Raw genomic sequence first — 10760 nt, 5'->3', positions numbered from 1 at the left:
AGAGGTGCAAATATCTGGAACACACAGAGAACAATGCATGAAGCCATGTGCTCTTCAGGGAGAAATCATAAAGTTGTGGAATCAAATTGCTATTCTACTATCCTAGTCTATTCTAGTGAGTGCCTAGAGGCAAGGCAAGGAAAAACAACCACATCCATCTAGTCTTTTGCTCTACAGTCTATTCTTTTCTGCATGGACTGTATTATTTACCCACAAATATATTAAAGCATATTTAAAAATATACTTGCAGACAGCAACACTAATGGAACAATAAGCTGGAGAGTGTCCCTCTAGCAAAGCAGATGTGAACTTCATGAGAGGGATGCAGGTACAGAAGCAGTGTTGATCTTAAGATGAAATTGAACACGAATCTTCCACTGTTTTGGGGGGTAATCAGAGCACTGTTTTTTCCAATGAAGTGGTTGTGGTGATGGTAGTGGTAGTGGGGATGGTGATTTTAAAGGGTAAAAGAGCTTATTTATAAAAAATAAAAAATAACTAAAAAAACTAAAAGAATAGGGGTACAAGGACCTAGCTTCTTCAGTAAATATATAATTACAACATAAAGAAATACAGGTTACATACATTATATAACTACATACATAGTAAGTACATTATGTGTGTACAAATACGGTGTATATAAATTTCACATAAGGAATTTATGGATTATATGCGGCTTGAAAAGCCTAACCAACCACGGTTGTTCACACTGCTGGACTGAAAAGTTCTTTGAAGATGCTCCTTAAGCACTAACAGCTCTGCTCCGCTGCCCCGCTCCGTGTCCCGCTAGGGACCGTGTCCTTGTCCAGGGTCCCCAGGCGCTGCAGCGCCCACCCGGCGCCCTTTATGGCGGCTCACGGGGACAATGCGGTACGGAGGGGCGAGGACCGCGATGCCGCGGCCGGGCAGCCCCGCTCTCTCCCACCGCCGGCTCCCGGGCCGGGCGTGCCGCTGTCCCCGGCGGGGGCGGGCCCGGGCCCGGCCCGGCTCCCCCTCCCCTGTGCCGCCGGCTGAGCCTTAACAGGTAACGGAGGAGAGGCGGCCTTGCGGCGGGATCTGCTTCCTGGGTTTCCTTTCGCTTCGGCCGGTCCGCCGCGCCGGGCTCACCTGGGCAGGGCACGCCTGGGCCGGGCCGGGCCCGCCCAGCCCCGCCGGGCTCGCTCTCGCAGAGCAGCGCGGCGATGGTGCCGGTGTGCGGCGGGGTCTGTGCCCGCCGCCTGCTGCGGCTGCTGGGGGCCGGCCGGGGGCCGCTCCTGCCCGGCCTCACCCGGGCCTGCAGCAGCCAGGCGGGGAGCACCGCCCCGGACATCAAGAAGCGAGGCTACGACATCACCAGGAACCCCCACCTCAACAAGGTGGGTACCTGGTGCGGGCGTGCTGAGGGGCCCGGGCCTCGGGGAGGGCGGCGGACGTGGGGACGGGCCCGGGTCGCAGGTGTCCCGCTCGGTGGGGGCTCTGGCAGCCCCGGCCGTGACCGTCCCCAGGCAGCGGCTCCAAAGGGGTGCAGCGCTGGGCAGGGGGAGCGGCCGTGGGCTGAAGTGAACACAGCACGGGATGTGTGATGGGTGTCCAGCTGCTGGCTCCGTCCTGCGGCCTCCTGTGGAGCCGGGCAGCTGCCTCCCCTCTGCCCGCTGTCCTGCGGCCACCGGGGCACTCACAGAGCCAGGGTACCGCACAAGTGCCTTTGCCTGGGAGCTGAAGCTGTTTGTCTTAAAGCACCAACAGTTGGGATGGACAATACACAGCTTCTCCTCAAAGTCCAATGCCTGGCTTATTTTTATATATATATATATGGGGGTTTTTATGCATGTAGCAGTGAAACAGGTCATTTACACCTTCATGATAAAACAAGCGTGTGTGGCTGTTCTTGCTTTCAGTCTTTCTTTCATAGCATACCCATATAGCTGTGTGTGTGCTCCACTACCAGGCTGAAGATGTATTTATCCTCTCTACTGTGGAAACATTAACAACGCGTTTATAATCAGATGAATAAAAAAATTGCTTTTGGAGAAAGTTTTCAACAAAGTCTAAAAATCATGTGAAGTGAGACCCCGAAATTTAACTCTACACTGCTTTGCTATGCCTTTCTGTTATTTGAAGGGTTATTATTTTCCAATTTTGGCATAAATTATGTCAGGCTCTACTATGTTGGGTTCTACTTTCTTGTGTTAATATTACTAGAAATAACTGCAAGTGTATTATTTACCTAAAATGAGCAGGTATTAATCATGGTATTGAGATTGATTGATTGACTGGGCAGTGACTATTTGTCATATGCTTAGTACACAGTTACCCAGTCCATGAGCCTCTTTCCAGACTGGAGACCCTTTGGATGACCACTTCTGTGTAGGATGCTGTACATTGAGCTGCATCTTCTGGTACCATCTCACCATCCATAGAGATGAATCCCAAAGGACCAAGGCGTGCGATGACACTGGATATTATGGAATATGCAACAGCTTTGTAGGCAGCCTGGTTTGAATCATTATACAGTGCCTGTCTGTAAGGCTGAAGAGAAAAGGGACTGCCAACTAGGTCATAAATAACAGTAATTTGTCAGCATTAAGAGGTTTTGATGGGTGCTTCATGATAGTTACAAAGAGCGACATAGGTATTATTTCTAGATTTCTTGCTGAATATATTGATTTGAACTGAAAAAATAGTACTTTGGCCTTTCCTCTGTATAATGCAATCATAACACACAAACAGTTGAATCTGGCTGATGCAAGAGTAGATTTTTTATGTCCTGTTTTGTTTTATAATTTTCAGAACTGAGGCTTCCCTCCTCCCAGTGAAATAAAGTATTTCTCTTGACATCTAAATGGAATTTTTGTCCGTGTGGAGAGAAGGGTAGAATACTGTTCCTGTTAGAGGAAAAATGTACTGTAATGTGCCATGTTTAATTTGCCATGAGAAGTCTCCCAGCTGCTCTCCAGTCTGGGTGTTTGCTGTTCCCTATGTTCCTCAGTCAGTGCAGGCCTTACAGTCACTGAGATAATCATCTGCAGAGCATCCAAGTCAAGACAGAGATGGCTAACATCTGTGGTAAGAGATCAGGACTGCCTGTGTATGCACCTACGTAACCCATCATTACTAAACACTCAAGACCTCTTTCCAGATTTTTCTAAACAGGCTTCCATTCCTCTGTGGCTCTTAACAGTTCATTGTAGCCTCTGAAGAATTACCTGTGTTCAGCTGAAAGGGTGTGTTTCAGGCAGTTCATGTGTTGTCAGCGTGAGATTGGTGGCCCTTTGGTCTGCTGTGCTGCAGTGGTGTAAATCAAAATTAGGGATCCCTATTTTAGGTAGGTTTTCAGCTGTTGTACTCTCCTCACATAGCAATTGCTCTTTACCCCTTTGGTAACTAAATGCCGGCATGGGGTTATTGCTGTTTTTCTGCAATCTAAATTTTCAACTGATTGTGAGCAGCTCTGCAGGGAATAGTCCCTATATCTGTCCAAGAACCTCTGAAAAAAATGTTTAGAAGTGAGACTTTGGGTAGCAAGTGTTTTGCTGCTTTATTCAATGTCCTGGCTGTTTTATAGCTGTCAGCCTGAAGCTGTGAAGTATCTGGTATTTATTCAATGAAGAACACTGTCCCTTCAGCAAAATTGCAGACAGATTTACAGTCTGAGGTTATTGATCCAAGTCTTTGCTTGCTTACTAGGTTGAAGGTGCTTTGAAGAAGAAACAGACTCAAAATTCACTGCCGACAGGTCCTCTGTAATATCCTAAATACTAGTAAAAGTAAAAGAAGGCTGTCCCCTGTTTTCCAAAGCTGCCTGAGAAGAAGAAAATAATAAATCCAAAAACTAGTTATAGATTTAATAAATTTGCAGTTGTTCCTTCCCTTTGGTCATTGTTTACCATTACTACATTTCTTACTACTGTGGTTTTCAAATACTGTTCTTCCTTGTGCTGTGAAGTGTGACAATCCATGTTTAATCCAAGGGCAGGAGACTAGGGAAACATCAGCATTCTTGTGAGAGGTACTTGCAGCTTTAAAAAGCAATAGCAGTTGTTCTTAGTTGACTGAAGAGTCTCAGAAATAACAAGAGGGTAAAGAAGAACTTGTCACATGTTTTTATCAAGTGCCTCATGAAGAAGTTCTTTTCCAGACCTTGAATGCCACCAAGTTGGGAAACCTAAAAATGTTAACAATGTCAGATGACCACAAAGCACCAATAAGAGTGTTCTGTGGTGATCCAATGAAAACTGGACTTGCTGGGAAATAATTCTTTTCTACTGTGGGGCCTCAGCCTTGTGAAAAGCTAATTCAATGCTCAGACTCTGGGAGGAAAGAAGGGGCTTCCCTTACCCACTACCTTGTTTATCAAAGTTTATGCTTGGTGTGGTCAAGGCCATGCCATGTTCTCTCCGACACTGCTGCCAGTTCTTAAGATTAGTGCAGTTCTGTTCATCTCAGATGTGTCTTTTATGATTCCCAATTCTTCCAGGGACTTTGCTAAATTCATGTGCCTTTTCTGTATTTGAACAAACATAGGCTGAGCTGGACAATTCCCAGTTTGACCACACACCTGCAGGGACTCAAAAATCTTGTCGTGTCCAAGATTGACTGTAACTTTGTTCATGACATCTGACCGGAGGGTTTATTACACTTCTTGAATTTTTCTGGAAGTCCTAATTTTGAGATAAATCATGCCTGCTTGGAGATCTGCCATCACAAACAGATGCAGAACTAGAGGTCACAGTTTGTTTTTGGAGTGGCAGGATATTGCCCTATTTGAAGGGTTGAGATAATCCATTAAGCTTTCCTGCAAGTACAGTGCAGGAATCTGACTTTGTGGTCTCTGAGTACATCTGGATAATACTCTTTACTCTTCTGATGTGCATGCATTCTCTGCATTGTTTTTCATGGAGTATCATAATGAAATACCAAAAAAAAAACCAACAAAAAAACCCCAAAACAATAACAACAAAAAATGACAACAAAACAAAATTACTAGTCTGGATCTGTAAGAATCAAGCCTTAAAGAATTGCTGTAGGTTTCTGAAGCATTTTTGAATGTGCTGCTGTATACATGATTAAAATGCAGAAAGGTTGTTTGTCCTTCAGCTTTGCAGGGATTGAAATTGAGCTAACTGAGAGTTCTTTGAACAGCGTCAGTAATTTGCCACTGCAGCTGAGAAATAAATTGTATGATCTTGCACACGGCTGCACTTGTCAGCTGTGGTGAAAGAGGGCTAAAATTAGGTGGATTTGTAAAATGATTGGATTTTTTTAAAAATTAGTAATGAGCACAAGAAAAATGTGTCTGAAATTAGTTGGCAAGATCAAATAGAGGCAAAATTCTGTTTTCAAAGTAGTGAATCTCTCTAAATCCACAAGGTTGTGTTCTTACAACTGGAGTTTTTCTTGCAGCTGGAGTTTTCCGTTGGCTAGCTTTAGTTCTGGATAGACACATAACAACTGAGTGATTCATGGGGCTTTAAGTGTGTGCCTTCCAGTGTTTGTTAACTTGCCATCTGTTGGTGTTTTGCAAAGGAAGAGTATGAGGTGCGCAGTTAAGATGTTCCCCTCATATTTTTTCAGGAGCCTGTAATTATTTGAGCAAGTTTTGTGGGACAAATTTTAGACTAGACAAGTTAATTTAGGGGAAGAGAAATCCACTGGGGGTTACTAAATACTCTAAAAAAACACCTGGCTTAGAAGGTCTCCAAATTGAAAGCGATGAAAAGGGGAAAGTACAGTGGAAGAATATCTTATTAACCTGTGTTATTTGCTCTTCTTAAGGCTTGTGGCTGCTGCAGGAGACAGGCTGCTCATGTACATGAACTGACTTAATGGTGCAATTGTGTTTCTAGGGATATCAAACAAGCCACTTTCATAGCCAAACCCTGCAGCCTTAGACCCAAGTAAAACTATAGCTGAGAGATGACATTTTGTCAAATCAGATTCTAAATACTCTTAGAGTTGAAATGTGAGTGAGCTGGAGCACTGTGCATTGGCACGAGCCTTTGAGAGCAGAGAGATTCGTTACATGTTTGTACTTCATTAGTCAAGCCAAGGTGTATGAATCCCCCATGACTTCGATTGGAAACAAAGTCCGAGGGGGTGAGCTTTGGTCAAATATTTTGGCAAATGTGGTGGTGTTCTGGAAATATGATTGCTCGGTTAGATTTGTTTTGGCCATCATCCTGGCATGTGAACTTTCATTTTTGTTTGCTTGGTGTTACTGTCAATCATATATTTTTCTTAGTCCAGACTGTCTTTTGGCAAGAACATTTCCTAATGTTTTGATGCCAAAGAACTTGTTATTATGGTGTGGTCAGCAGACTGAGCCCAAACTGAATCTGTTGGTGCTTCTGGTATTAGCAGCAGCCTGCAAAAGTCCCTTTCCTCCCCCAGCTTGGATTCCATTTCATCTCCCTTATCATAGCCAAACCAAGAAGCCATCTGCCTTCCTGTCTGCCTGCATAACCTCTTGCCAACACTGCCACTCTCCCCTTTGAGATGCTGCTAATGCTTTGGGAGTAGCACTCCCATGGAAAAGCTTGGAAGTGCATAGGATGTTTGTTGCTGTGAGGATGAGAGGGGTGCTGAAGCAGACCCTGCCTCTGTGCTGTAGTAATCTGGTAATGCATTGGTCCTTGTTTTCCCTTCAGCCCTTATAAATGAGATTGAGAGTCTTGGAAGCATTGGTTGGGCAGCTTTTATAGTGCTGAGTTTATGCTTGCACTCAGTATAAGATTTTAATAAAAATAACTTGGTTTTGGAACAAAATGCTTTTTTCTGTTTTCTGAAAATACAAAGATACCTTTAAAACTGCCTTTAAGTTGAGGAAATTCATCAGTTTGGCAACTGCTTATGTTGCTTTTTTTTTATCATGCCCTTTCTTTTGGAGCAGCCTTAATCCTTACATCAGGCATGTTTTGGTAAGGCAGAGCCAAGAAGGAATGTAGCTCTGGTTTCATAGGATGGACTAAGCTTTTCTGCACGTGAATAACATTTGCACTTAAGTAAAATAAACTCTTTGGTGAAGAATATGAAAATTGATTATTGTTGCAGTTAGAATGGATTTAGTGCTGAATATTGCAGCTTGTTGAAATTCCTGTTCCTTGCATCTAGTGAAATATGGGGTAAGCTACTCGTTGATTACTTTGGAATCACTGTAGATGTTGGCATGAAGGCTGAGCATATAATGTGTGGGGTAAACAGTGTGTACTCCACTGACCTCAGTACACTCCAAGCCTTGCCCCATGTAAGTAGCAGGACACGATGTCACTGGTGTTAGAGACTGTGTGCTGCTCTATGATGAGATGAGTCATTGGTGCTCCTCAGAATTAGTGATGATTCACCTGAAGGTGCTGAAAGGCTGTGCTGATCCCCAAGATGAAGTGAAGAGCTATAGTCTGTGGCTCCTTTTTGCTTTCACATGGTTTGGGCATGCAGTAAAGTACCTGCTAGAGATGAGTCTGGCAGCCTTGTAATGCTGTGTGGCAGATTTTGGCTACTGAGTTTTTGGTTTTGGTGTGTTAGATCTAACTAATCATTTGCTGGATCAATTAAAACTCGACCTAGAGCTAATTCCATTTGACTTGATTTTGGATTAAGAGAATGTAAATTGAATTCCACTTTAGCTTATGCAGCAGCCACCTCCAGAAGAACACTTGGTGCTATTACTGACCTTCATTCAGACATGAGAAAGGAAAGATTGTTCTTCAATGAATAACTGTGCTCTCTTGATCCCCTTGCTGATGGTGGGACAGTTGCCATTTTTTATAGCATTTTGGCCCCTCCAGGGCTTTGGGATAGTTTTCTTTCTCTGACTTGCTGTAAACAATGCTGGTCTACCTTCTGCCCCACCTCATTTGCCTGGCTGATAGGAGATGCTGTGCCAGCATACCTTTTGGCAGCTCTCCTGTACTTTAGGTGTTTTACTCATTCTTCACTTCCAAGAGAGCTCTGCCACCACGTGCCCCCATGCAGGCAGCACTCTGGCATTTCTAGCACCGAGGCCCTGGCAGGGTTTGGGCCTCAAGTTTGATAGGGAAGCTGCCAGTGCACATGGCTGCTGTAGCTGAAAGCTGGATGCTGCCTTGCACAGGAGCAGCCTTGCCTCTACTCTCTCTTATTAAGTGACATGCAGTTCTATAGATAGTCTGATTTTGCTGAGGAATTTTTAGGTTTTTGGGGTTTTTTTGGTTTAGGTTTTACTTTGTTTCTTTCTTTTCCTCTGTTACTTACTTTTCTGTCTTTTTCTCACTGAAATACAGACCTGGTACCAAACCTTGAACAGCCTATTGTAGCAGTCACCTAAATTAATTCTTTTGGGACAGACTTAGCTTTAGAGCTGTTGTAAGCAGGTCAGACAGGCCTTGGTGCTCGGGGGAAAATAAACACTGCTGAAATTCCCTCTCTTTTAATAGAAGACTTAGCACAACAGCAAACTTGACTACTTTCAGTTTATATTGAGCTCTAGTGGAGATGATGAGCATGTTTTTAATTTTTTAACCTCCTCTTTGAGGCCCAGGGGTGACACTTGCTATCTGTCTCTCCAGACAATGTGACATTTTGATAAATGACTTCTGTATTGTCAGCCTAATACAATATCTTTCTTCTAAAATTGTTTTAAATGGCAAAGCTTTTTATAGTTCTGCAGCTGCCAAAACTAAGACAGGAATTGAGCAGACTGTGGTTCTGAAAAGAAGATAAGGCCAATGCAAAAGTTTTCTGCATATCAACATTTTCGACTTTGCAGCTCTCTGTTGCACATACAACCTTTTTCAACTTGTGAACCCATAGAACTAAAATAGATTTTCAGTACATTTTTCTGTTGAATATAAAATAAAAATAAGCTCCACACCTTAAAGAAGTCTAGCTTAAAAAGTGTCTATTTTAAGTCTATTTTATAGTAGATCCATATGGATTAGCTGTGTTCAGCCTCATAAAATATGTAGTTAAGACTTCATTGTGTTTCTAAATATTGGGAAAAAATAGATTATTTCAAAAACAACAGTGCTGTGTTCTCCTGGACAAGATGTCTTGAATGTTTTCTCTTTGGGCTAATGGATTTATCACTTTGCCTAGTGGTTAAATTCATTATGAGAACTATTAAATTCTGTTTTATCTTCATTTGAATGGTTTGATGTAAAACCTGCAGGTGATTTCAGCTATGATTATTTGCATTATTTGTGATTATTATAAATGAGAGAATGGATTAAACTGACAAATCCTGTTATTTTTTGAAGTGTCCAGATTATTAAGGGCTTCTGTTGTCAAGAAGGTGTAAGCAGGTCAGAGGCTGGAGCAAGAGGAAATATATTTTAATGTGCCTAATGATTTAGAGGTGGGGGGGGAAGGGAAGAAGTAAGTCCAGGGATTTTCATAGCCCTTCTTCTAGCAACTCAGTTTTTCTTATCCCCAGGTGGATTACTTGGTCCAATAAACAAAGAAAGAAAGGAAAAAAAAAAAAACCCACCACCACACAAAAAACCAAAGCAAACAAAACCCCAAACAAACAAACAAAAAAACAAGCAAACAACCCCACCACCACCCAAGTCAAGAACTTCTCCTTTTTAGCCATTTCCTACCTCACAGGGAATTTGATGTCTTCATGTTGTCACTTGGGTCTGTAGTTAATTCTGTGATAAAAGAATTGCCTCTGTAAATCAGGTTCTTTGATCACAATTATTGGAGGGTCAAGACCCTTCTTTCCCCCAATATGGTGTTAAAGTTTCTAGATCTAGCCATTAAATGAGAAAAATAACAAAAATTGTTTACTGAAGTGTTAAATCTGACTACTGGGGAAGAAAAAAAATCTACAAATTGTATCTCCCATTGTTTTGGATTTTATTTTTCTGTGATAGAACCTGTTTAAAATCTAGCAAAAAAACCTGCAAGACAAAGTAATTTGTAGTAGTGGAGTATGCATAAAGTCTGAATTCCAGCAGACACTAGTGTTTTAGGGAAAAGTGTTGTGCAATGGTTGCAGGAGTGTAAAACACACTTGTACTAGCACAACTTAGCAGTTCAAGTGTTTTATGGGTGAGAGACACACAGTTTGTGGGAGAGGATCCCAAAGTACTTGAAGTGATGAGGATATTGGGAAGAAGAATTGAAAGCTTTTTTCCCCTGGTGCCTGGCAGATACAGTGGCTTGGTGTGTGAAAGCCATCAAAAGCAATGATAGAGGTGACCATGTGCTCCAGGTAGGCGACTCTACAGAAAACTTTCCAAGTGGAATTCACTGCAGGTGTTAATACAGAGAGGCTTGTTCTGCAGTCTCTGCTACTTTATAGTCACTGGTGAATTGGCTGCTCTTGGTGGCTCATGAGCTTGTAAATTACATTCAAACGCAGAAATAGTTGTTCAAAGGTAAAGGTAAAATAAAGGAAATTTTTTTGTCTCAAGTTGTGAGGATTTTCAGTGTACATACCACTGTGACTTGTTGCTCATTGCACGCATGCAGCAGATTCCTTTTAGGTTTGGTGACTTGCCCAGGTTGTGATGTGCAGCAGCAGTATTTATTTGAAGGAGATATGGAACATGCCTTTCACTCCATGTGCTGATGCCAGCAGTTTTTCCTGGTTTGTGTCTAGGGGGGAAAAATGCTTACAACAGCAGAGCCCTGCCTGAGCATTGCTCTTTGGTTTCTAAGTGGCAGCGTAGACTTAAGTCATTGGAAGGGTTTCTGTTAACTTCAGTCAACGTTACATTGAGCCTTTTTTGATTTTAGGAATAAGTAGCTGCACCATTCAGGATAAAAGGTCCTTTTCATAACAAACTGGTAAGATTAAA

At 42.6% G+C, this 10760-nt stretch overlaps 1 protein-coding gene across 2 annotated transcripts in view; it reads left to right on the top strand.

The window, feature by feature from the left end:
• Positions 1 to 962: 962 nt before the first annotated feature.
• Positions 963 to 10760, top strand: part of ME3 (malic enzyme 3) — a 116975-nt gene continuing 107177 nt past the window's right edge. The window contains exon 1 of one of the 2 annotated variants that reach the window (XM_088159331.1): positions 963 to 1024. Coding sequence is in view for 1 of the 2 variants with exons in the window: in XM_014875750.2 (XP_014731236.2) it covers positions 1182 to 1355 (174 nt within the window). In the remaining variant the exon portion in view is untranslated. Of the gene's footprint in view, positions 1025 to 1057; positions 1356 to 10760 lie in introns of those variants that run through there. The other variant, XM_014875750.2, reaches the window with a different exon arrangement.

This window comes from Sturnus vulgaris, chromosome 2 (assembly GCF_052056855.1).
Source record: "Sturnus vulgaris isolate bStuVul1 chromosome 2, bStuVul1.hap1, whole genome shotgun sequence".
NCBI classification, from domain to species: Eukaryota; Metazoa; Chordata; class Aves; order Passeriformes; family Sturnidae; genus Sturnus; species Sturnus vulgaris.
Note: the sequence above shows the minus strand (reverse complement) of the source record. Positions and strands in the feature narration are given on the sequence as shown.